The sequence below is a fragment of the Hippocampus guttulatus genome, chromosome 21 (assembly GCF_054856545.1).
Source record: "Hippocampus guttulatus isolate MCC_2025c chromosome 21, RoL_Hgut_1.0, whole genome shotgun sequence".
NCBI classification, from domain to species: domain Eukaryota; kingdom Metazoa; phylum Chordata; class Actinopteri; order Syngnathiformes; family Syngnathidae; genus Hippocampus; species Hippocampus guttulatus.
The window spans coordinates 7,304,264-7,331,460 of NC_141281.1; the positions used below are offsets into that span (position 1 = coordinate 7,304,264).

At 47.4% G+C, this 27,197-nt stretch overlaps 2 protein-coding genes across 6 annotated transcripts; one reads left to right on the forward strand and one right to left on the reverse strand.

Annotated features, from left to right (window-relative positions):
- The first annotated feature begins 74 nt into the window (after positions 1-74).
- On the forward strand, positions 75-4,187 carry chpf2 (chondroitin polymerizing factor 2). Its single transcript, XM_086101332.1, has 4 exons — positions 75-973; positions 1,753-2,317; positions 2,419-2,601; positions 2,793-4,187. Exons 1-4 carry the CDS (start codon positions 681-683, stop codon positions 4,044-4,046), a joined length of 2,295 nt encoding a protein of 764 aa, XP_085957458.1. The 5' UTR covers positions 75-680; the 3' UTR covers positions 4,047-4,187.
- Positions 4,188-5,180: 993 nt separating this feature from the next.
- Positions 5,181-26,412, reverse strand: smarcd3b (SWI/SNF related BAF chromatin remodeling complex subunit D3b). 5 transcript variants are annotated; one of them, XM_086101342.1, is made up of 14 exons: positions 25,956-26,412; positions 16,611-16,825; positions 15,052-15,141; positions 13,532-13,574; positions 12,463-12,585; positions 12,251-12,376; positions 11,890-11,985; positions 11,220-11,321; positions 10,456-10,617; positions 9,786-9,883; positions 9,292-9,427; positions 9,081-9,203; positions 8,726-8,827; positions 5,181-8,197 (listed from the first exon to the last, which is right to left on the reverse strand). In XM_086101342.1, exons 1-14 carry the CDS (start codon positions 25,965-25,967, stop codon positions 8,144-8,146), a joined length of 1,482 nt encoding a protein of 493 aa, XP_085957468.1. In that variant the 5' UTR covers positions 25,968-26,412; the 3' UTR covers positions 5,181-8,143. The 5 variants fall into 5 exon arrangements, with proteins under 5 accessions (XP_085957468.1, XP_085957467.1, XP_085957465.1 ...); XM_086101341.1 differs by lacking the exon at positions 25,956-26,412 and adding an exon at positions 20,425-21,637 and having other exon boundaries at positions 12,251-12,373; XM_086101339.1 differs by lacking the exon at positions 25,956-26,412 and adding an exon at positions 20,425-21,637.
- Positions 26,413-27,197: the final 785 nt, after the last annotated feature.

The following is a 27,197-nucleotide window of genomic DNA, read 5'->3' on the forward strand; positions in this document are numbered from 1 at the left end:
CATGATAATATTGCGATATTTATAAATTATATTCATACTCTAAGGCTCGGCTGATTGATTCTTCTATACAGCTCGCTAAACCTGGCAGTCAACGACGATGCTCGGCCAGGGATGAGGAGGAGCACGGAGGAAGTGGCTAGAAGTCTTGAGCGTCGTAGCTAAAAGACGAAAAAGAGGGGAAGAGGGTGAAGGAGACGTGGATTAGCCGTTTACCCGCGTCCTCGGATGGGGAAGAAAAAAAAGACATTTAATCGCACAGCGAGCGATGCTGCTAGCGTGCTAGCCCGTCTAATTGACGTGCGTTCCGTTTTCCGCTGATACGCTCGCTTAGTTCGACACGCTAGTTATTTGATGGCTATCGGAACAATTTGACCCCGCCGTGGACTACCGTGTTAATGTGAAATGGTGGCGGATGGTGTTAGGTGGTTCTCCTTTTGTACCGCTCGTATGAGTGTTATAAACGGTGACCGCGACACGACTGCGCCTCGATGTTGAGCATCTCACGGGCGTTTTATCGGCGGGCCGAATGAACTTGCAAAGGATACGTGGAAGCTTGGCAAGCTGATCGGGTGGCGGGTGGGTGTTCGTGCTCACTGGCTTCATTGTATCTCGCTTCATGTAAATTACGTGGTGCGCCTACTTTTTTTCTGCGCTGGGCGAGAAGAAGACGAAGGGAAAAAATGCGAATTTCGTCCTTGCTGGCCGTGTTCCGGCCTGCTCTGCCGCTGATCCTGGGGCTGTCTCTGGGCTGCAGCCTTAGCCTGCTTATGGTGTCTTGGACTCAAGGGGACGCGGACGATACTTGCGGAGGCGAGCTGGCCAACGCTGGGAGGTTTCACCTGGCCAGGGGAGACGCTCAGAGCGACGCCAAGGACGATGCGAGAGGAGGTGAGGGCGGCGATGATGACTTCCAGCCGCGCATCGTCCCCTATCACAAGGACCCGAACCAGCAGCAGCACAAGAAAGTCCTGAGGTAGGCACATGTCCTTTTTGCCACCAACCGGTGGACGCTGGCGTCCCTTGACGTCAACGCTGTGATGACGCAATGTTAGGAGCATTGACATGTGGCAGGGTGGCCGTGCGGTGAGCACATGAGCCGCATCGTTGTGAGGTTTGCGGTTCAAATCCCAGCTGCAGCCTACTTGCCTGCATTTTGATTGCTCTCTTTTCTTACGTGGCGTTACTTTGGCTCCCTCCCCCAATCCTGCAACTAACCTTTATTTTCACAATTAATCCGTTGATTCATTTTTTTTTTCAATGGATCCATGAAAATGTTGGTTCACTGTTTCTCTCAGCAGAGGCAGATGCTTACATATGTATTATTTGAATTCAGCACAATAATAATCAGGCTGCTTCCATTACTGTTGAGAGGTTGAAATTCTGATGATTTGGCCACTTTGAAGCTCAGCAAGATCGCAAAGGGATTAATTGGTTCTCAAAATAGTTGGTCATTAACTCGATTATTGATAAGAGTTAATCAACAATTAAATTAATCACCAACTATTATATACTCCACAATATGCATGTTAAATTGTTTGAGGAGTACCACCTAAAAATGACTTGCGATCTCCAAGCACAGTAGGCCAAAATGATTGAAAAAGAATCCCAAGTCCTATGCCTAAAGAATTTATTGAAGCCACTGTAGCGCGCACAGGCCATGGGCCTAAATAAAGTGAGGGATGTGTGTGTTGGGTCAATAGAGTGATGATTTAAGGTTGCCCATGAATTGAGATTCTTCCTGTCCTCCCACAGAACTCGCTACATCCACACCGAGCTGGGCATCCGCGAGCGCCTCCTGGTGGGCGTGCTAACGTCGCGCGCAACCCTCAACACGCTGGCGGTGGCGGTGAACCGGACTGTGGCACACCACTTCCCGCGCACCTTCTTCTTCACGGGCCTGCGCAGCGCTAAGGCGCCGCACGGCATGGCGGTGGTGGCTCACGGCGACGACCGGCCCGTTTGGCTCATGTATGAGACGGTGCGCCACCTGCACCGGCAGCACGGCGCCGACTACGACTGGTTCTTGCTGGCCCAGGACGACACGTACATGCAGGCAGAGCGGCTGAGCGGGCTGGTGGGTCACCTGAGCGCCGGCCAAGACCTCTACATGGGCCGTGCCGAAGAGTTCATCGGCGGCGAGGAGAAGGCGCGCTACTGCCACGGCGGCTACGGCTACCTGCTGTCGCGCAGCCTGCTAGAGCGGCTGCAGCCGCACCTGGACGCCTGCCGCAACGACATTCTCAGCGTCAGGCCCGACGAGTGGCTTGGCCGCTGCATCATTGACTACCTGGGACTCAGCTGCGTCGAGGTCCACCAGGTGATCACTATGTTGCCGCTCGGACGGATGATCGCTCGATCGATCACGCTCGTATTTTATAGGCTACGTAGGCTGTCTGACAGGCTCGCGTTTCCCGGCAGGAGATGACGTACCGCTACTTCGAGCTGGGCAAGAACGCCGACCCAGAGCGCGAGGACAGCCCTGCGTTCAAGCATTCCTTCACCGTGCATCCCGTGTCAGAGCCCAACCTCATGTACCGACTGCACAAGCGCTTCAGCCAGATCGAATTGGACTGGACCTACGCGCAGATCCAGGAGCTGCAGGTCGGATTCAGTAAAACACGCATTAGGCTTCAAAACCATCATTTGGATTTTATGGATATGTCCATTAAGACATATGAAGAGCTGCGCATGTGAATTTTGGTGACCATTCAGAGCGCTTTTCTGACATGAAGGCTCTCCAAGTTTTTGTACGCACCCATTAAGGTCCCGTTGACCAATGACTCTTTACGCAGACGCAGATCGGTAACCTGAGCGAGCTGACGCCGGAAGGCGCAGCGGGCGCCACGTGGCCGGTGGGCATCAACGCTCCGTTCAAGCCCCGCACGCGCTTCGAGGTGCTCAACTGGGACTACTTCACAGAGGAGCACATCCACGCGTGCACCGACGGCTCGCCCAAGTGCGAGCTGCGCGGCGCAGACCGCGCCGACGTGGCCGGTGTGCTGGAGGCGGCGCTGGAGCGTCTCAACGCGCGCTACCAGCCGCGGCTGCGCTTCCTCAAGCGCCGCCTGCTCAACGGCTACCGCCGATTCGACCCCACGCGCGGCATGGAGTACGTGCTGGACCTGGCGCTGGAAGCGTACACGCAGAAGGGCCGCAGCCGGGTCATCGCCAAGCGGGTGCTGCTGCTGCGCCCGCTCAGCGCCGTGGAGATCATCCCCATGCCTTATGTGACGGAGGCCACGCGGGTGCAGCTCATCCTCCCCGTCACGGCGCAGGAGCGCCAGCAGGTGGCCGCCTTCCTGGACACGTACGCCGCCAACGCGCTGGACACACGCGACAACGCCCTCCTCACCGTCCTCTTCGTCTACGACCCCTTCGAGGCGCAGCGCGTCAGCCGCGAGGACGTGTTTGCCGGTGCCAAGGCGGCCATCGGCGAGGCCGAGAAGCGCTACCGCGATGTCAAGATCCCGTGGATCAGTGTCAAGACCGAGGTGCCGTCGCAGGTCAAGCTGATGGACGTCATCTCCAAGAAGCACCCGGTGGACACGCTCTTCTTCCTGGCCAGCGTGTGGACCGAGGTCAACGGCGACTTCCTCAACCGCTGCCGCATGAACGCCATCAGCAGCTGGCAGGTCTTCTTCCCGGTGCACTTTCAGGAGTTCAGCCCGGCCGTGGTGCCGCGGCCCTCCACCTCGGCCGCCGACCCGCTCCGGGACGGCCACTTCGACCGGCGCGTGTTTGACGAGGCCTGCTTCTACAACGCCGACTACATGAGCACCCGGGCTAAGATGGCGGCCGAGGCGTTGGACAACGAGGAACTGCTGGAGAGCATGGATGTGTACGACGTCTTTGTGCGCTACTCCGGCCTGCACGTCTTCCGCGCGGTGGAGCCGGCGCTAGTGCAGAAGTACGCGACGCGCCAGTGCAACCCGCGCTTTAGCGAGGACATTTACCACAGGTGTGTGCTCAGCAACCTGGAGGGACTGGGCTCCCGCGCGCAGCTCGCCGCCGCGCTCTTCCAGCACGACCAGGCCAACAGCACTTAGGCCGCCGCCGACGCCACATTCGCGCTCTTTTAACTTTTAAAACAATTCCAGGTTCAAAGTTGTTCTTAATTTAAACTAAAGCAGTTTTATTCCATGTCACAATTTCATCAAAAGAAAATGAATGAATAGCATTTCCATTTATGTTGTGTTTGGTGTCCTTGAACTACTGGAGTCAAGTTGCACTCTTTTCAAAATAAGTACATTGAAAAGTTTCAAAACTCGTGGCGTATGGGACGGGGGAGTCATTTTTAAAATGACAAATCGTATCTCAGGTTCACGTTTGATTATGGTGTCACATTGGAGCATAGAAAATAGCCGGTCCTCCCTCCACAGGATGGCGCCCAGTTGCCCCAGCATAAAACATAGCTGAATGGCTCACTTGATTACAAGCTCTGAAAGACGACTTTTTGGGGGGGGAATGGGGATCACTGGGCGCCTTGAAAGTCGTGCTACAATGCAATGCCTGTGCCCGTGACGCTCACTGGAGCGCCACCCGGTTTCCTGCTTGCCTTTCGAGGAGATGGACACGTCACGACAACGTCCCAGCGCATACTTTTCTCGTGGCAACTTGCAAGGATGATTTCTCCACACTGACTCACGTCGCAATAAGCGTAACACACAAGTGCATATCTACGATCAAGTCAGCTCATTGATCCGAGCCAACCACCACTCGTGACAACCGATTGTAATCCAGAACAGGATGTTAGGCTGTAAAAAAAAAAACTTATTGAAAAACACCCAACAAAAGAGAACAAACAAGGGGCAAAGCCCAAAAAATTTCAGTGGGGTGGCCAGGGTGATATAACATCTCACTGGCCATACAGTAGGCGCTCAGTGACCCCTGCGAATGCTCATAACCTCTCTAACTGAGAAGCCATTGTTTCCTCATTGCATCCACAGTCAGGTTTTCATGAAATCAAAAACACACATCTCTGGAACCTTGCTCAACCCATACAATATAATACTCATCATCCAAGTCGGATTAAGTTTTGAACAAACTAGTTTTGAAATCAGGCTAGTAAAAACAGCTTGTTGAAATATTATTACATTTATTTTAAAAGGGTGTTTGGTAACCAAAAAAAAAAGGTCAAATCAGATAAACACACACAAAAAGGAGACTTGAAGACGCACGGCGGCATTTACAAACTTTGGCAAGCGCTTGTTTATTTACATCCAGTCTGTCACACAAGGTCACAGCTGTTGTCCCTTTTGCTCCTCTTTTTTTATCTTTGTATGTCAAGTCATCCATTTTTTTTTTCAGTGTTCAAGTGAAGAGCAGCCTCGCTGGCTTGGAAAAAGAAAAACATGCAGGGAGCGAGCGGACATGTTTGAGCACTTTTCGTCACGAGCTGCTGAGTCTTCTCCAGCTCTCGTTAATCAGCTGTTGGACTCTACTAGAATACCAAAAGAGCTACAGGACAACTAATGCTTATTCTGTATTTTTGTTTTTATGCTCTAAGTAAGAAAAACACAGCTAAACAGCTTTGCTGGTAGCTCGTTAGATTATTTTTGGCAAAAAGTTACAGAAGGCTTTTTTTTTTTTAAACAACGGAGCGGAAGGGCCACACTGAATAAAAGCAATTATGATACCTCCAGACTATCGTCACATTTTGCTCATCTCGAGAGAATAAAGTTGTATTTTGACGCGAATACTGGCAAAGTTATTTTTATTCTTGAGGGGTTTTTTTCCAAGATAAAAAGCTGTGCGTTTTCCAGACAAAAGTCATCTGACGCGCATAAAGTCGTGTCCTCCCCAAGATAAAATGTTGCAATGCGACGAGAATAAATAAGTTATTCTTTACCTCCTTTTGTTAGTCCTATTTTTTCCTTGCAGCTTTTTTTTTTTTAGCGTGGCCCCCCGCCCGTCCAATTTGAGCAACATGCTAAGTGTACAGAGCGTATGCGTTATGCGTGTTTATTTACAGCTAGTGTTTGATGGATGGAAGCATGCAGAGGAGTGAAGAAGCGTGTGCGTCGACTGTGAATTGCTTAGAGTGACGTTTGTGTCGCCTGCGAGGCTGACGATCAAGAGGAGGAGGAGGCGGACAATTTACAGCACAGTGCAAAATTCAAAAAAAAAAAAGAAAAAAGGGAACATCTGCCGTGTTCCAACACCAAATCTTCGTTCGACGCAAAAACAAACAAGTGTCACCCTTCTTTAAAAAAATAAAATAAAATAAAAATATGCACATACACATGCGGTGAGCTGAAGTGAAACGGGCACGTGTGCCGCCCACCGTTGACGTCTTGCACATCCTTCAGACAACAAACCACAAAACATATTTACATTCACATCTCGTCATCAGTAAAAACACACATACACACACACACAAAACCTGGGCTGCTCTCTTGCTACATGTTATCATATTCACTGTTAGCATGTTAGCATGATCTCACTGGAAATACAGCGGTGCCTCGAGATACCGGGGAGTCGACTTGTGAGTTCTTCGAGATACGAGCTGTCATTCGGGTGGTGTTTAGTTTGACTTGAGCATTCTTATTCTTATTCCTTGGGCAGATGGTGAGGAAATGTTCCCAAAAGGCCTCTCTGTCTGTTTATTGCCACGCCCAGCTGAAGGTGAGACTAAAACCAAACCGAAAACAAAATAAATACACCATGTGTATTCATTAGGAAAGTCCGCTTAGCTTTATGCAAACCAACGATGTAAAACGCCATTGGCATACTCATATTTTGCACTTGCGCTTTTCGAAGCATCAAATGTGGAGTAACACATGTAGATAGACAATACTTGCAGGCATATATTCTATTAAAAAAAAAAATTAAAAAAAGACTATTACAGCAGCTTACCGAGTCGCAGTAGTAGAAGCACTATTCTTCATGAGTGCATGACTTTATTATCCTGCCCCCCCTAGTGCCAAGGCAGGCACAGCAGCATGAAATAAGGAATTCAGCACAAAGTGTTCTATTCTTGGCATTCTAGCTCATAATTTTGTAACACTCTTTTCATCAACTAGCTTTTCCTTATTAAAAAAACGCATGCCTTTTTTTTCTCAGGAGAGGGAAAAAATGACTGAAGGAATGATTCAGGTACAGTATTTAATTTTTTTTTTCTCCAAATGCTTGCCTGTCCTACTGCAGCAGAGGAGATTTCCTTGTCTGTTTTGACTTTCACTACTTGGCCAATTGTGATCTCAAGGCACCACTGTCACACGTGACTACACGGCAAGGCGTAACATCATCATCAAGCCACCCTCACAATTTCTCAACTCGCCTTGCGCTCTTGCTTCATGTTAGCATACCAACTGTTAGCTTTCCATGCAGTCTCATTGGAAATTATAAAAAAAAAAAAAAAAACCCACAAATGCAGCTCGTTTAATCGACTTCAGCGTGAGCGTTGACACGCTCGTGAGGCGACGGCAGCCAATCCGCACGCTCGTCATTTGCGATTGGTCAGGGGGGGGATCAATATTTCAATGGATTTGCATAACACCAAAGAGGGTGTTCACATAGACACTCAAATGTGACACTTTGGAAGTCTTCTGATTGATTTCGGAAGGAAGAAATGAAATCAAGTTTGAGTGTGTGACAGCTGCATTCAGCCAATCACTTTGCTGGTGGGATAAAGACCAAAGACACACAAACCAAAGCGTTCACTGCCTTGTCCCTTTCTTTTGCATGATCTGAAATCTTCATTGGACTTGAGTCTAAGAACATCGAAAAAAAAAAAACCCTTCATTGCGGTCTCGCTACTTGTTTTGTTTTTTTTACCTCCGCCAAAGACATTTAGCTCTGAGCAAAATGACTCGACAGAGTTGGATTTTTTTTTTCTTTGTCGGCAAATTTGTGGCAAAATACACACAGCGGCCACTTGATTAGGTACCTTTACAAAGACAACAAACAAAGAGGATGCATCAGACTGAGAGCTGTTGCTAATATTTGGGTTATTTAGCTACATAACATGGGGGATAAAATATGAGCCACTCAGTATGATTCAGTGCTGGTGTACCTAATATTCTGACCTTGACCTTTGGCCTTGGCGGAGCTCTTCCCTCGACGAGAACAATGCCAACACACACACATGCGTAAAGCCACACACATGTAAAGGGGAACACACGCTAGTGCAGGGGGTCTTTGTTTAGGTGTTGCGGACAGCCAAGGCCTGTTCCAGCTCTTGCCTCCTCTGCTGGATCTGCAGGTACAGGCAATACACACACAATTAGCAACAGATCCCAAAAAGAATCACATCAACACCAAAGCCGGGGGCCAGTAGAAGTAGATCAAAAATAATTGCAATTTTGCAAAGGCGGGGAGGGTCTGCCTGGCTTTGCCAACCCGGAATTTCCCTTACGGGCATCATGAAAGCCTTGTCTTATCTTACAGCAGAAGTATTTCAAAAACAACAGATACAAGCATCAAAAAGAGGAGGAGGTTTGCTCACCGTAAAAATATAAAGACCCCCCCCCCAAAAAAAGCAATTAAAACCATCAAAGCAACAGCAGGATTTTAGCACTTAAGTGTAAAATTGTAAGTCTAAGTGTAAAACACCAAAGTGGGCAAATGGCCTCCCGATAATTATATACAAATAAACAAAAACGAGGGAGCGTTTGGTCATCATAGAAAAAGAAAGAAAGGGGGGGGGTGACCTTTCAAAAGCATGTAATACATAAATGCAAGTCAAGCCAAAATGACAAAGGAGATTTTTTTTTTTTTTGCATACCTTACAGTAGAAGTATCGGCTGACGGCTTCCTGGGACCACGGCTCGTGGTAGAAGGCCGCCCGGCGCTCCTCCTCGGGGTTGCCCACCACGTCAGTCATCAGCTGACACGCAATGCAACACAAGACAAGGCAAGGTGAGTGCCACCGTGGGGGGGGCCCATCTGCAATGTCCTTCACAAGTCATCACGCTCAGCATCGGCGACAGAAAGCCACCATTTCTTGTCTGGATCAACCCATTTTATGTCTATTTCCCGTGACGGAAAAATCTATAATCTCGCAGCAGATGTCTTGTTGTCTCAGCGAGACTTTGAAAGAGTGCGGCAAACACGGCAGTATGAAAAGTGCAAAGGGGAACCTTGAGGTCTCTGCTCTGGGACTTGAGCCAGTCCTGGATGTAGCCTTTGGGATCCCGTGAGAAACTCAACATGAAGTCTCTCTGGATCTTCAGCTGGTTGATGGACTCAATGGTCTCATGGATCTTCGAACAGGAAACAAAAACCTTCGTTAGTCGAGCCGTCCGTCCGTCCGTCCGCTGCGACGGCGCCGTCCGGCTGTCCATCTGTCACCTTGTTGTCCAGCGTGGCGATTTCCTGCTGGTTGGCGGTGGACAGCAGGAAGCTGCTCATCTGGCTCTTCAGTGGGTCCTCCACTTCCACGTCAATGTCGTAGCACGCCGTCTTTTTCTGGTCGTTGGGGTCCACGCTGTGAGAAACAAGAGACGCACGCTTTATCACACTTGGATGCGTCATTTTTATCCTGCAAAATAAATAAATAAATAAATACATCACGCTTGTGAAATTTTACCCTGCCTACGCCCTGCGCGGAGTTCCACAAAGAACAAAGAACCTGATTTGGCAGTGTCTAGGTGTGAAAACCAGTATTGGTCGCCATATTGCCATTATTTTAAAACATACTTTGTGACTGTTTAGCACAGGTACTTTATTCCTGCTCCTCTAGCAGCCTGTTTCGGAAGCAAAATAATCGCAGCCTCTTTTGGCCGCCGTCGAGTGGTCAAGGCAAGGCTTTTTCAATTGAAGTCGTGAGCGGCTGGGGCACGCACCTGATGACGTGGTTGATGACAATGGGGTCCGGGGGGAGCAGGAGGTTGGTGAGACGCTGGGGGATCTCGGAGAACTTCAGCCGCGGGCAGTCGAAGATCTGAAATCACATAAAGACGGCATTGCAGCCGGCCGCCGATTTCCAAGGATAACCTCAAAATGCGGAATACGCCGCAACATAGGAGCGAATTTCTCCACATATGAGCAGGCATTTGCCAGAGTTTTTGCATGTCCAAATTTGAGATTGGATCACAAGTCGACTGTCAGCAGCACTTGGGCAAACAACTGTTCCCAAAAGAGGCTTCACGCTCTTTATTGCCACTCCGAGCTCAAGTTCAGTCCGCGACTCGACAGGTCGCAAAGACAAGTACAAGCTGTGTATTTCACACAACGCCGCCCAAACAACATGGCTCACTAGCTTAATACTGACATCGAATGGAAAACACCATTCACACGCTGTTAGCATCAAGCGTCGCCTTGAAGCAATGGCTATTTTGAACACAAACGGTCGAGCAACGCATGTAGACAGACAATTGAACAAGACTCACAGGCACATATGCTTTATCCTCAATGAAAAATGACTCATTACAGCAACTAACGGAGAAGTAGTCAAAGTCTATTTTTCAGTTTGTTTTTATTATTACACTGCCCCCCGGTGGCCAAGGTGGGTACCTGCTGGAAGTACTTGTCACAGTTGATGTACTCCTTGTCGTGCGAGTCCTGCAGCTTGTTGGTCTTGACGTACTGCCACAGCGCCTGGATGATGCATGAGCGCGTTTGCGTGTGGATGCCCAGCAGGCGCGCCAAACGGGGATCCAGCTTGAACTGGGGGGGCTGAGTGACAGAAAAGCATGAGACCACTGCCCCTGGAAACGCTCAAGTTCTCTATCATGCACGGCTGGCAAAACTAATTGCCCTCTCTACTTGAAGGGAAGGAAAAATTTTGTGGGACAAAGAGTGAGCCCTGCTGCCCAAAGCCAGCTGATCTGCAGGTAAGTAACTCGCCACAGAATGAGTTAGAATGGCCGACAGATTCCCAAAGATGGTGATGAAGCACTTTCACTTAGATGGAACTCCTCAACTGACTTCAACAAAGTCCCTTGAAAACAACATGCCACAGGACGGTGGCAAAGCACTATTTTTTGTCTAAATTAACCTCCTCGACATAGTTCAGTGCCTCGACTTTTCTGTTATTGAAATGTGTTCCAGAGGCTTTTAAAGTTGCAAACTGACCAAAAGAAGGGAGGAAAAAAAAATGTGGTGACCTGATGGGACAAGCAGAAAGTCACAACAGCAATTTGCTGTATGTGTTTTTCCTGGTTAGATATTTGTACATGTTCCAAGAAATTCTGGTCAATACAACTACGGAAACGAGAGAAAAAAAAAAGAATTGATGTGTTATGACATGACGTGACACGACATCAGCTCCTTGTCACCTGGTAGTCGAGCATCAGCAGTAGCGTGCAGCGCACGCTCACGTCTCCTGGACGCTTGACTTGGAAGCCATCTGTCTCCTGCGTGGTGGCTGTGCGATGCCACTGAAAAACAAATAAGCGCACTTTGTTGGGCTCCTCCATGTGAAAGTTAACGAATAATTTGTCGCTGCTACCATTGCAAAAAATGTAATAATTCTTTTCAAAACGTGTGAAAAAAAAATTCATTTTTATATTTAAAGTGTATATTATTTAGCATCTTCTGGTTTCAATGCGCGGCGGCCCGGTAGTCCAGTGGTTAGCACGTCGGCTTCACAGTGCAGAGGTACCGGGTTCGATTCCGGCTCCGGCCTCCCTGTGTGGAGTTTGCATGTTCTCCCCGGGCCTGCGTGGGTTTTCTCCGGGTGCTCCGGTTTCCTCCCACATTCCAAAAACATGCATGTCAGGCTGATTGGACGCTCTAAATTGTCCCTAGGTGTGAGTGTGGGCGTGGATGGTTGTTCGTCTCTGTGTGCCCTGCGATTGGCTGGCAACTGATTCAGGGTGTCCCCCGCCTGCTGCCCGGAGATGGCTGGGATAGGCTCCAGCACCCCCCGCGACCCTAGTGAGGATCAAGCGGTTCGGAAAATGGATGGATGGATGGATGGTTTCAATGCGAGGGTTGGTAACCAACCTCCACAAGGTGGTTGTCGGGTCCGTAGAGGTCTTTGTCCAGTTCGATCACCAGACTCTTGAAAAACGAGGAGAATTTCTTCTTCTGCTTGCCCGGCTGAACAACAAAAACACAGAATATTCACACTTTTTCCTTTTTCACATTGTGCATGACATTCGGTTTCAGTAGCGTGAGCACGGGCCCCTAAATCATCTTCCCTCAAATTGGAATTGGCTCACAGATGCCGCGAATGTTGAGAACAGCTTGGCCTCGCGGTTTCACTAAGGCATTTTTTTCCCCTTATCATTAATGCTTCACACAGGGCAATTTCATGAGAGGAAATTGTGCAGGTGTCCCCCCACACCCCCTCGGCATCACTCACGTCATCCAGCAGCTTTCCCTCCACCCGCAGCTCCCACGACGCGATACTGCCGTCCGAGTCATCGGCGTCGGGCCGTGCCGGGTTGAAGGTGTTGGAAATGTACAGCCTCAACTTACGCTTCTGCTGCTGACAGCCGTGCAGGCCACACGGGGAGGGCTCCGTTAATGGCGTCTTTGTCAAACAAATGGCAGGCAAATTGTTGGCGCTCTTACCTTCATGGGCCTCTTGAGTGCCTCCTGGATGTCCACGCGCTTGCGCATGATAGTCTGGTCCAGCTTGCGTTCGAAGGCCAGCAGGTCCATGTACGCTTGGGACTCGGGGACCAGCTCACGGATCTCAAGAGGGTAAGCACAAAAACATTTTTTTGTGATTTTATCAAGCACCTGCCTTCATTATTCCAAAATATCTGCAGCAATAACAGGATCTGTGTCTGTATTGGCGTAGATAATGGTAGCAATATTGGGATGTGTATAATTGTCCTTCGTGGTGAAACAGGCATATCATATAGGTCAACTAAAACAGCAACAAATAAATCGCATACTGACACAAAAACGCAGTGACTCATGCCCACAATTGAACAGAAACTTCAGTCACAGGACACACGAAAAAGCCTCAAGGATCCGAAATTGAAAAGGAAGTCAAACATTTCTTGCCAATTTTGTGAAGACAGGGACAAAGAAGTTTTTATGAAACGTAAAAAAAAACATGGACATGGACATTTCTATCATAATAGGATTCAGCACCATGACTGACATTTAACAGGAAGTCAACCATTTTACCTTCAAGGACAGGTGAATTTGATGGAAAAAAAAAAGTAATCAACCCCAACACCAGTTTCATCCACCAAAAACGAAACTCGATGGACATGAAGGAAGTCGTCCAATTTGTGTTGACACCACCAATGTGCGGTAGTGGAATTTTCACACCAAATTGATTGTTTGGGTCTATCATTAAAATCATCGTGTGAAGGAATGGAAAAATGTGATTGAGGGCACATTTCAATATCGCACACCAGGAATGTTCCTCCTTCCTGTAAATGGCCGTCTTCATTGTCCCCCTCCCTGACCCACGCGAGCACCTTCAACCAGCTTCTCCGTGCGTCTCCCGGTTGCCATCCGCCTCGTCCCACCGGAATCCGCCAGCCTCCCTCCCATAAAACGTAGCCCGCAAAAGTAGCCCACTAACATGCCCAAAACGATCGCGCCCCTCGCCAGACATCGAAAGTCAAGAGGATCTTTTGATTGGACCCCTCCACCGAGAAAGAAAAGAATGGAGCCTTACCCTTTGTGGGAGAATCTTGTCTGCCATTTTCCTTCTCTTTGCACTGGAGAGAGGGAGAGAAAGAGGAGGAAAAAAGGGAGCATGTTACTATGGTGACTGATAGCCGAGCGGCCGGCCATCTGCTAAAATGCTGGGCCGCATCCAGCGGCACAGCTGTCTGTGTGTGTGTGTGTGTGGGGGGGGGGGGGGGTGCGCTCTCCCAAATCAATGCAGCAGTGCACCTGGAGAGACACGCGAAGCCTCTGAGAGCCAAAAAGGCTCCAGACATCCGCGCAGGCGCCGCGTGTCGCCGTGTGGGGAAACTTGAACATTTGGAAAAGACCGACACACGGGCACACGTACACAAGTCCAAAAGCGCATGGACAATAATGAAAAATAAGAATTGAAAATCATCATAGGATTTCTTGTCAAATAACAATTATTTGACTTTCATAAAATATTTATTTTGTGATGTACTGTGAATAACGCATTGTAATAATTTATTTCACTATTGGTCATTTTACAATTCACAATAAACCAATGAACACATTAGTTACGGAAAAAATAAAATCGGACAGGTACATTTTATGTCACCAATTTAAAGAAAGGCTCAATTAATGCATTCAGAAAATCTATATTATTCATTTTTTAAAAATGTTATTTTAATGTTGCAATAGTTATCCTGAATTCAATGATTAAACACAAAGCAATGATTTATTACAATCTTGGGAGTTTTAAAGGAATGCCGAACAGTTTCTAATTGGAATAAATATTAATGCATTATTTACAATACAAAAAACAAAAACACATTTTTATTAAGTAATTTTAGGGAGTATCTTTTTGGGGGACAAATATCATGGTATGTATTTTAAGGGCTTTTGTCAGCATTTTCTTGTGTGTGTATTGCATTCAGTCTCGTTGCTACACGATGATCGTGTTGAATTCATGCAAGTGGTTTCCAAAATGTTTTGAAAGTCAGTAAATGGGGCTAGTTTAATCTCTTTTATGATTTTGTAGAGGATAAAAGCAACTTATTTGTTAGTGGTTAGCACTCCGGGGGGGGGGGGGGGGGGGCGATGGGTCGAATCTTATTTGCATGAGATTTAGTAAGTGCTGATGCATACTGTTAGCACCGGCTTCTCATGAGCAATGGGGAAACCCGTTTGAGCCTTTATTCCCATCGTCGCAGTTGTCATTCTTGAGTCTGAGCCACCTGGAAGAAAAGCTCAAACGGCTTTCCGTCAAGCATGCCAAATGGTGGAACACGATGGCCGCTGAAGCCTGCGGCCACGGGAAGAAGAAAAACATCCAAACACACTTGAGCATTTGGGGGGGAAAAAAAAACAAAAAAACACATAAAGCAGAGTTGGTTTTGACTTGAAATCCTTTCCCATCATGCCATGCTCCAAGTCCAAAGCATGCACCGCTAAGGAGGGAGGGGGTGCTGGTGGTTGCGGGTGTGGGCTTGAGGGGAGGCTCCCAGGAGGAGAAAAGGGGGCATGCAGCGAGCGGGCGGGCGTGTCTCTTTTCAGGGCTCCTACTTGGATCCAAGCGTGGGATCTGATTGGGGCTCCCGCATGTCCACGGGCCTGGCCGCCATCTCGCCGCCTCCCGGGAATCCCAGCGGCTTCCTGGGGAGCGGTTCAGCCATTAGACAAAACTCTCCGGGGAACAGACGGGGGACACCCCCGCCACCGCCTTCTCATCCCTCCCCGTAACCTCAAACTTCAGGAATTTCAAAGTTGCCTGCTTTTGAGAAAAAAACAAACCTCCAAATTTTACAAGACAGAAAAACTTCCTACTTTGGGAAGGTCTCAGAAATCTTCCAATTCTTCTCATTGGAGAAGAATCGGGCCTTGCTGTGGATTGCCAAATGCCCCACCCCCAAAAGAAAGGTCTAAAATTGCCTACGTTACCACCGGATGGCGGCAAAGCACGATTTTTTTTCTATTCTCAACTCACTTCAACACACTTCCTTGCTCACAAAACGCCACACGATGGCTGCAAATGACAATTTTTGACTAAATAAAACTCCTCAACGCACTTGAACTTTGTTCTCTTGAAACCAAGAGGCCAAAGGATGGCGGCAAAGCACCACTTTAGGTTGAAGGAAACTAAAGTGATTCCAATCAAGTTCCTTGACGACAAGAGGCCACAAGACGAATGTCCAAAATGAAGCTCCTTGACACCAAAACCCTGCAGGATCTTCTTCTTCTTCTTTTGTCTCATCCTTTTACGCACAATACAGTTCCTGGACGGCGGTAAAACACTACTTTTGTTTGAATGAAAACTCACTTCCAGATAATTCCTTGATCATCACAGTTCCTTCACAGCGCGATGCCACAAACAGAGGTCAGGTTCCATCAAATCCCCCGGCTTTCATTCAAACAACTTGGCCCATTTGAGGAAGCGGGGGCTATTTTCAACCGCAACTCAAACGTCTCCATGACACAGAGAAAACGCAGGCGGCGCCACTCAGCTGCTGGCAATTTGGCAATCTGGTTGTTTGCCCGAGCACGCCTCACAAAGTCACCTGGAATAAAGGACGGACAGCTCATCCATCCAACTGTTCTGATCCGGTCCAGTCGGGTCCAGTATTTGGCCAAGCTGCGGGGGATCAAAGGAAATCTGGATTCTCCTTTAATGAGGAAATGTGATGAGCTTCTGGCCACAAACATGGCCTGAAAGAATTGTGATGTGCCCACCATGACGAGCGCAAAGACAAGTCGTTGAACCAAATCATCGATCGGAGTCCCTGGTGTGTCTGGTGAGTCAGTGAACTTGACTCAGTCAGATTCAAAAGAATCATACGAGTCTGCAATGTTTCAGGTGAATCTGCTAACCCAAGTGATTCAATACAAAAAAAAACAAAAACAAAACATGTGAGTCACCCATAACTTGAGTCCACGGATCATAAAATCGGAGTCTGCTGTGTTTCCCGTCAGTCAATTGACGCAGGTCAGGTCAGTTGGTCCAATCCATCAGTCTGCTGTGTTTCAGATTTAATGGAATCGGTTTATTGTGCGTCATCCCGTGAGTCAAACATTCAAATGATTTAAATTAGCATTTTTTTCTCTGGAGTGTGGTGTGTTGGACTCACTTCCTGGCCCGGTTCTGGACGGCCTGCTGCTGCTGTTGCTGCTGCTGCTGCTGCTGTTGGACCTGCTGGGATGGGGCGGGCCTCTTGCGGCCGGCCTCCATCACCGGGGAGGGCAGGCCGGGACGCGCCGCCGGGTTGCCTCCGTACGGCGGGCCGGGGGGGCCCATCGGCGCTCCCTGGTGGGGCATCCTTGCCCCGGACGGCATGCCGGGACGCTGCGGGCGACAAACGACGCACATCGTCAGTCCCAATGTTTACTTGTGAGTGAAGTGCGATACCAGCATTTTAGTTGTGTGAATGTGAAAATGTTTCATTAGTGCATTAGAAACCATTTTCAGGAGTGCTGAGGGAGCAACTTGGGGTGGAATGAAAAAAATAGAGCTCCGTATGCAAGGGACATCATTCAGGATTAGCTTTCACACTTACTACTGAAAGGATCTTGAACACACTACTGAGTTGTTGGTTTTTTTTTTTTTGCTCATCCATACACGACTAAAATGAGCTCATACACAATCACGAAGGAGTTGTTGACGCCCGGCAGCAAGTGGCCCCCACGTTCACCTGCGCCTGTCACTCGCGCTGGCGCCAACAGCTGCGTCCCGCGCGCCACCTCCGATGATCTTTTTGAGGATTACAATTGCGCTAGCAAAGCTTGGTGTGACAAGAACGGCGCACCAAAAAGTACAAAAGGCAACAAAGCCTTTCTCTTGTGATGAATTCTCTTGTTTTGGTTTTCTTCTAATCTCCACAGGACCCCCGAAAGGAACAATCGAATGGAGAAAATGGAAGAGTATTTATTGTTCATACAGCATTGAAAAAAAAACATTTATTTGTAGTTCTGGAATGTAATGTGACATTTTATGACCCCAAGTAGCTTTGCCCGGATATTTTTTTTTTCTTCCTGTCTTGTTTGTCAATTTCAAAGGCTGATGTGATCTTTAGACTGTCCACAAACGTCACGTGGAGAAAAACAAAGCGCACCGTTACACGACTAAAAACGGGACAATGCCAGAAATAAGACGAAACGTGACTAAAAATGGCGTCAGTGACACGTCAAACGGTGGCGGGATGAAAAGGCGCAGACAAAAAAGACGTGCGTGTAGTTTTGAAGCTGAAGCTGTGGTAATCAGAAGAATGATGAACAGGCGCTGCTGTCACTCTTGTTTGGGCCGCCGGGGAGTTGGAGGTGAGAACGCCACAGATGAGTTTGCACGATTGTCATCATCGGACTTCAGACTTCTGACTGACTTGCGTTTATGTCACACTTGTTTGGTAGAATTTTGTCCGAATGTCGTCGTGCACGCTTCAAAGACGACAAGTCAAAGTCGTGAGCCGGCAAAACTCAACTTGTAGTCGATCTCCAAACTGTCTTTTATATGAATTCATGGCTCGTTGGTTTTTATTTTAGCATCTGCCCAATTTATAAGAACATTTAATGTCTCATAAATCTGACATTGTTTCTTGCAATACGACAATTCTACTGCTTGCATGCGTTTGTGAAAAAAAATTCATGGGACGGGGACCTTGAAAAAAAAATCAGCGCATAATAAATCGCAATCGGAACATTGAAGGAACGAAATGCAATTAGCTCAAATGGGACTTTGCAATTTGTTCAAACTGTCACCGAGTCAAGGTAGCGCTTCAAAACGGGCGTGAGAGCTTTATTCCACGAGGAGAGTGGAAACAACCAGGCTGCACCACAAGCAGCAAAATAAACACTCACACTCTCTTCCACATGACGTTTTTCCATCCTAAAAGCCTTTTGGCGGGAGGTGGGCGTGAGTCTGTGTGTGTGTGTGTGGGGGGGGGGGGTGTCTGGCCTCCTCATCAAGGTTAATTGGCGCACAGGGAGGACGCAGGTGTGAGGCTCATCAATCAGCCGAGCCATTGTCGGCGCCGTCACGACCGCTCGCGTCAAAGGCGCAATACGTCATCGCATCTCCATCATACCCGTCGCAGCAGACAGGCGGTCACCACAACGCCATCGCGAGCTGCAACAAAGGCCGTCCTGACTGTCTGCATCCGAGTCAGAAAACATCACCTGAAGCTGGCTTCACCATTCCAAGACTTCTACACTGACAACGCAGTAGTGCTTTCAAATTTTGACGCCTTTTCCCACCAGGGGGCATTATAAGACATTCAGACATACTACGAAACTACAATAATATCGGCTGTTCTTTGCAGAGGATAAAGATGGTATGCCTGTGAGTATTCTGGTGTGCCAGTTCAACATGTGACCGAACGTTTGTCCTCAAATATCGTGAAAGTGACATCGGTGCTAGTTTTGTTTGCCCGTCCGTCTATGACATTTTGCATCATGTGTTAGCATTAAGCTCGAGTACGTGGTCATTCGAAATACTGCATGCAACATGTAAGTTTCTTTTTCCAAAAAAATGCTCACTACCTGCTAAACAACTGAAAATAATGTGTTTTTTAAAGAGCAGAAGGGCAAGCAAAACCTTTATTTTTTTTAAACAACCCTTGATTTTATGGACCTCAATGGATTGCTTGTTTTTTTTCTAATGAATACTCCCCATTTACCCGTTCTGCCCAAGAAAAGCCACCACAATTTTGTGGTTTGAGGAATGAAAACCAGCACTGTGTTATATAAAACCATAATAAAATAGTACATAAGGACAGAAAGTGATGTGTAATTGCGAGAGTGGAGTGTATGAGTACCTTTAATGGGGGTGATATCGGGAGTGCATGTCACAGATCTTTTTTTTTTGCGCGCACGTGTGTGTGTTGAAATCCATTAACAGTGTGTTTAGAAAGTCTTGAAATAGGTTGGAGTTTTTATTTCAGGTTTAAACTGGGGGTGTCCAAACTATGGCCTGCCACCCAACAGCTGCAGCGTACCCAAAAATGAAGATTTGACACAGCCCGTGTGGCTTGTCTGTACTGCAGGATCTGTTTTGTACGCTGACTGGCAAGGACAGAAGAAGTTTGTTTTCCTTGTTTTCAACCAAACACACATAATTAAATACACATACACTATATTATAGCTTTGCGTTGCTTTGACTACACGGATGGACTTTCATCAAAAGTGGGCCTTTGGAAGAAAAAAAATGAAACTGGCGTAAACTACGAAATATTTTATTCCAATTTTTAGTATCGATTCCATGCTTGCAATTTGTTTTGTATTCAAAGAAGGCCGCATGTAAAACCTTGTTCTGAATAAAATATTCAAAACATATGTAAGAGTCGACATAAAAGTTTGTTGAATCTTGTTTTTAAATGTTTTTTTTTCTTTTGAATGAAACACGCGAGATTGAAAGACCATTTGAGGAGAAGACCAAGTGTGCAAATTGACAACTGAAAACCAATGTGCAAGCAAGCAGTCGTCCGACTGGAGTGGCGGCACGCTGGAACTTAGCTGCGACTTTGCTCGCCTGCTTCTCGATGCTGTCCCCAGCTAAACGCACGCTAGGCCAAAGTCCACTTGCCCCCCACCCCACCCGGGGATCACGAACAGTCGCGGTATAACCTCCTGAGCGTCTCCTCAACCTGACATCTCCCACATGAATGGAGCGATTGTTCACCGCCACCAACGCTTGCTGACACCCCCCCCCCCACACACACCACCACCACCCATCCGTTCCCCCGCCTCCCTTCCATCCTCGTGTGCGAAGCATGCTAGCCCCAAGACACGGTGGCGGAGGGGGGTAGCCGGCCGGTTGCTTCTTCCCGCGTCCTCCATCTCTGGCCGAGCCGAGCGCGACGAGGGTTCCGTTCGGGAGGGGGCCGGAAATAACCTTCACGCCCCCCCCCCCCAAACCCCATTCAATGACGAGCGAGCGAGCGGACGACTCACCACTCCATGGACCAGGAACTCAAACAGTTTGCTCTTGGTGGCTTTCCTGGCTCCCCCCGCCGTCTCCTCCGTGGCCATTTGCTGCGCTCCCCCCTCCGCCTCGCCTGCGCTCCCTCCGCGTCTCCTTCGCCTTCTCCTTCTTTTGTCTGGCCGCCGTCAGCCAGCCTCCCGTTCCCCTCCCCTGCTCCACTTTCCTTCTCTTTGTGCTCTCCTCCTCCTCCCTCCTTCCCTTGCTTGTGTGTCTGCTTCACTTTTAACTTGCCTTTCACCAGCCCGGAATGTCGCTCACACGGGGAGGGAGAGAGAGAGAGGGAGAGAGAGAGAGAAGGGGGGAGTGTTGCTGCTGTGGGGGCCTGCTAGGGGGGTTTCGGCCAGCCCACTGCCTGCTGACCCCCCCTACCCCCGCACAGCTGTTGTGAGGCATTCCGCTGGTAAGATAAGATGCGGCACACATACAGCGAGGAAAAGGGGGGAGGGGGGTCACTTTGCCAAGCGCTCCGGCGATGAGGTGACCGAGTCGGAGGTCGCAAAAGACGGAGGCGTTTTTAAATGTCCACACAGAGCAAGTGATGTCAAATGCACAAAATAAAGATGACTGGAAATACATGCTTCCTCCATAACTAAAAAGGATTGAAAATTTCGTATTATAAGACCATTCGTTGAATGTATGCTCATTCATGGACTTTTTAAAAAGAATACGAGGGTGGTTTCTAAGAAGTTGGCTTGCTTTGAAGATCAAACTTGCCATCTTTTTTGCCTGCACAAGTGCATCAAGATCAGGCACCAAATGCTGCGGGTCAACCCAATGCCACAATAACATATGGAAGTGGTGGTCAGTGCCCCCAGCAGTGGACAAAAATTAGCAGTGTGTTCTCTCTCTCCTCTATGGCGGGCCACTTCTGGCCCGCGGGGCGTCCGTTTGACACCTCTCAACTTGACGCTGCAATTTCTGAAAGAAATCGCCAGTGTACGCTGAGGTGAAACACTGTGCTATCAATGCGGGATGATGTGGAATGACTTGGAATGAAATCAATCAAATGTCAAAGGAGGGAAACTGTCAGACATGTTAAATGTGGGAACTCGACAGAAAATGTGGCATTTGGGCAATGTGGAGAATACGATGTCATCGGAAAGATTTGGAAACATTTGTCACACAAGTTGAACAAGTAAACGTCCCCGCACGCGGGCGTTGAAGCGTTATCAGGCCGAGTGGGCCAATGTCAAGGAGATAGATCCCCACCACCCACACTACAACCCCCACCTGTATGGAAAGTCACCCCTTGCTGTACCCCCACTGAATCCCTCAGTTAAATAAATAAATAAATGCTCATGTCCCAGTGTGTGTGTGTGTGTGTGTTACAGGGACGGGAGGGGCAAGGTTGACTTGTTGTGTTATTGTACGACCAACAGGGGGCGCAAGCAGTTAAGGAATGGATGCATGGATACTATCTACATGCCAGGCGGGCACGTGACATCAATTTACAATACAATACAATCCATCCTGATTCATACAGCGTTTTCACAACAGCTGCAGCTGTAACAAAGCGCTTTACAAAACAATTAACACTAAAATAATAAACACAACGCATCACATAGCATTTTATTAATGCTGCAGGTTTGGGACTTTTATCCCCAAAAAAACAAATTCTTCCACCGTCTAGTAGTAAAGGAAACAAAAAAATGTATATTTACTGTATTTTGTTAACATTAAAATAAAATAAAACTAATACCAAAATGTTATGCCCCACACCCCAAAAAAAAAAGATCTTGGTGTTTTCGATTGAGTTCGACAGTGTGACAGAATGTCATAATTATATACACTAATATGTGAAAGAGTAAAACAGTTGTACGGGTGTACCTAATGTTGCGGCCAGTGGAGGGCTCATCTACCCTGCTGTGAACCTCCATCAACTTGGCCAGCTTGATTGTCAAGCAGACAGAAGCAAATCGAGAGATTTGAGCCTGGCGTCCTACTTGGAGGTGTCTTTGTCCTGCATACAAAAGAAACTCCTGGACTGCCAGCAAAAGCCCCAAAAACACAAAAGGTTGGGGGGGTGGGGGGTAAATCCCAAAAGCAGCTCCCATAGCGGCCAACAACGTGAGCAAAATACAAAAAGTGCACCACTTGGATAAAGAGAAACACTAAAGATTTTCTTTTTTGTGCGCAAAACAAAGGATCAGAAGTCCAAAGCGACACCTGCTCCATTTCCTGTTTGTTGTACCTACAGCAGCCAATGGGACGAGAGCCAGGCCAGGGTAACAACATCGTCATCATCTGAAGAAAGTACTCCAGATGAGACAGCATGTCACTGTCGCATCTCCCTTACTGAACGCATCCGGGCCAGGAGAACGAACCGAAATTTTCCATCAAGGGTTTTGCAAAAGTTGAGCCAGCACACAAAACAGCCACGTAAAAACAAATGAATTGATTAGTCCACCGCTAATCGATGATGAAATTAATCATCGATGAATCGTTTAGAGCCATCGTTGAACTTCAAGCTCTCCAACTCCTCCGAAACGCTGCCTCTCGACAGGACATATTCTGTGATTTCTTGAGTCCTGCATGAAAGAAGACAGGCTGTTCGTGTTGCCCAACTTGGAAGTGGGTCAACCTGCCAGTTACGCTCTGATGATAAAAACCAAATAAGCAACTTGAAGGACACGAGCGTGACCGGTCAGCTGGAATTAGGTTACAAAGCACTCCATTGCACTGCCCCCACAAATCCAAAAGTTGCCTACGGACACGACAGACTGACAGCTTCAGATGACCCCCGCAGGCTTCAACATCACCCATACGCCGCTTTGGAACACACCACGAGTACAAATGAACGAACAAACGAACACTTTGAATTGCCACTCGCTATGGCTGCTAAAGTTGTGACATTTCTTCATAGCAAGGATAATTAAGGTTAGGTTTATTTAAAAGGTTTTTAGACGTTTCTCGCATAATTTATGTGGCTGCCCAAGCAGACCTAAAATGCCCCCCCCCCAAAAAAGCAATTATGGTACTGTCACGCACTCGAGAACACGCGCAAAGGGTTGCTGTAGGACACAACTCATATTCAGGCACTCACACGCAGACTTCAAATCTTGATGTCATTCACCAGGCCCTTCACTGCACACATCCAACTCACAGATACTACAGTGCGTGCCATAATGACATTTGATGAAGTCACTTAATTTCTTCTTTACGCAAAACGGTGCAAGGAGTCTTGTTGAAAAACAGCAACCCCCCCCCAAAAATTGTGGCATTTTAGGGGGCTTGAATGAATTCAGGGCTCTTCCAATGGGTAAAATGAATTTGACATGTAAGCAAATTTAGTAATGACCTTGGTCATGAAAAGAATCCAGCGCATAAGTCTTTTTGTGTGTGTGTGTGCTCCGAGTGGAACGTGAAATGTTTCTTTCTACACTGAAGTTCATTCATTGGAAATTAATCACGTGCAAAAGTTTTGCCCCGGAAGCCATTTTGTTTCCAGGGCAACAAAACTGCCATTTCACAGGTTCACATTCCTCCGCTGCTATAGAGGGAAGTGCCCCCATTGTCCATTTAGGCCTGAAAGTAAGACCAAAAGACAAAGACGAGCAGTGTGATGACCAACCTACTATTTGGCAAACAAAAGCCCGCTTTGACACACCAGGAGGACAAACTCAGGAACTCGAAGGGGGGAACCGTGGCGCATTCCCTACAGAACGTTTGTGAAGCAGCCGTTGCCCAAATCAGACATTGGGAGCTGAGACGCTACCTTGCATACTAATCATCCCGTTATCCTTTTTGGGCTGCAAACTGAAGCTCGAAATCACGTGTACAGTCCGCCAATGTTAGGTGGCAGTCTGTCGTGCCAGATAGCACATCTCGCTATACAGTAAGGTGCTTTTTTTTTTTCCAAAGCTGACTCACCAAGTATCCATGAACAGGAAACTAGAGGAGAAAACGAAGGCGAGAAGGAGGAGGAGGCAGCCCGAGGCAGCCTGAGCTTTTTCTCTGCAAGCAAGGCCTATAAATTCACATCCATGTGCAGGTAGTTCTTATTACAAAACAGCAAGCCAACAGCAAGCCAATGCAGCAGTTCCAGTCCCCAAGCACTTATATGAATTACCAGCAGGAGGGAACAGAAGACATTAACTGGTGTTAATCTGAAAAGCGGTACTGTATGTTGTTGGGTAGAGCGAGAAAATTCAAGCGACTTCCTTCCTGGTGAAATTGATGGAATGCATGAGCTAACTCGCGACCACTTTCTCTATGTCGAGCAGGTAAAACAACAAGAACAACAGCAACAACAACACACTCCATGAGTGACTCATTATGAGACTCATCAAACAATTGCATTAAAAATGACATTTTAGGAAAGTCACAAGAGCACCCTGCATAAACAAAGCTAACTGAAGCCACAGTTGCGGTTTTGAAAAGGTAACTACTATACGCGCAGTATGTTTTTTTTTGAAAAATTGAAGTTTTTTTGATCATCATGAACATTTAATACTGTTTTAATGTAAATAACTACACGCAAAGACGGGCTTTGAGAGCTGAAAGTCTACGAAGCTAAATGAAGCAAATTTGAGCCTCATGTTACTGTTTCTAAAAGATATGTGCTCCTTTCTCATCAAAAATGGTGAATGCTTTCCCTTCGATGGTGCTATATTAAGTTAGATTTAAGATATGCTCAACGAAGCTTGCTGTGTCCTCTGATTTGAAAAACAGAACGACATACATTCTTTTCAATACCTCAAAATAAAACATGAACTGCTAGTCTAAAAAGGAGTGGAAATTTAACTTAATTAACCTCAATGTGGCCTTGTGTTCAGATAATGCTTGGTTTTGACTTCTCTATTACAACGAGGCCAACTGTACAGTGAACATTCAGAATTAACCCGAATTAAAAGCAGTTAATTTTTGAGTGTATAAGATAGGTGTAGTTTTGCTTCCAGTATGATTATTTTAACACCCATGTGGGTATTAGAATTCAATAAACATCAATTTGTAATAGACAGCATTAATAAGGAACACCCGACGAAAAGTGTTGAAAATAACAAAGTGAACAGGGAGTGTCTGGTGCCATGGAAAGGCCACAAGTGAAACTTTTTGTCAAGATTTAAGGAGGACTAAGGGTGTCAATAAAATGGTGCACCGTGCCGAATCCAGCAGGCCGGTAGGCCGGCAGGCCAGAACCCCCCCCCCCATCTCTGAAACGGGCTCGGGCTCCCCTTGCCTGGGGCTCAAGTGTCTCGTTTTCCCATCCGCAGTCAAGGTTAACAAGCTCCTGTCTGCTGAACCTCGGAGGCTGTGAGGAAGGCGCCTGATGATGCAGTCACACCGAAGTAGCCTAAACCCCCACCCCCACCAATATCCCCCTGCTGCCTCCTGCACTATGCGGCTGTACCGAGGCCAAAATACCACCATTTTACACTGAAAAATTCCCCTCCATTGTAAAATAGGGGCCCCGAAAATGCCCAAATAGAGCCGTTTACACGATGGCTCCAACAGTGACGTGCTAATAATAGTCAAGCAGCAAACAAGGTCCGCTCCGTACCTTTCTCTCCATCCTCTCCCTTTTTAGCCGACTCAACGTAACCAAGTGGCGAATGTATGCAGTCGTCCAGTCCGCTCCGCTCTGGTCCGGTACAGTCAGGTCTCTCCTCAACTTCCTCGAGGCTTTTCAAAAGGGAGCAAAAAAAAAAAACCCAAACAAACAAAAAGAGCCAGAGGAGGAGACGTTGTCGTCTCACTTGGCCATCAGTGGACGGCGACTTGTGAGCAGCGCCGTTGCCGCTGACTCTGCGGAGATGGAGGTGCCATAAGCCGGAATTGGTGAAGCGTCGCCGGGGAAGGCAAGCGAGGAGGAGCGCAGGCGCCGATGCTTTTTCGCTTGTGCCAGCCGCCGGAGAACGACGCGATGGGTTGAAAAATGAGCACAGGGAGGGAGTGTCGGCAAATTATCAGCCTCCTAGCTTGCTGCGTTTCCTTTTTTGTGGGCTGAATGAAGGGTTCCCTACAGTGCAACACCTCTCCACTGTTTTTTTTTTTTTTTTGGAGGGGGGGAGATTCTCAAATAGCAGACACAAAGAGACTGCTTGTTTTTTTCTCTTTAGAGGAGGGGGCTGTTGAAAAAACGCAGGGTATGCAGAAAACTAGAAGCACAGGAAGGCAGCGGGACTGCAAAAAAAAAAGCATGGAAAAAAAAACATTTTCAAATTCAGCAGACTTACATTTGATGCATCAGCGGAATTGCGTTAAATATTCAGCCTTGGCAAAGGTAAACATGAAATATTCTATACAGCTGTGGTTGTAAAAGTGGGCCGCATTACACTGGGAAGCCTCTCAAAGCATTTCACAAAGATTTACCTTGAGATACGAGTTGCATTTGTTCAGACCATGCTCGCAATGGCAAGGAAGGCATTTCTCAAACCATCTTTCTCCATTGAAATGAATGCCAGTCATCCCTTTCAAGTCTCCTTAAACTTTAGAAAATAAATGGAAAACTACTGCTAATAAAACAGTGTACAAAAGGTATTCAAACCCCGCTATTGAGGGTTAGTTAGTTCATCAGTGGCTTTTCCCCTCTATGGGTTAGCATTGTGATAGTGCGGGTATTCTTAAGGTCAAGTTGACAGGTTGGTTTAAATATACAATGAGAAATTTATTGTTTAGTTTTACGGTCAGCTTCAAGTGGGAGTGCCATTAAACAGCTTGAAGTCTTCTTTTTGAAGAACTGTTCAAAATGTTCCAAACTACTGCTTATTGTCAAGTGACTTGAGTTTACTGCCATCTTACA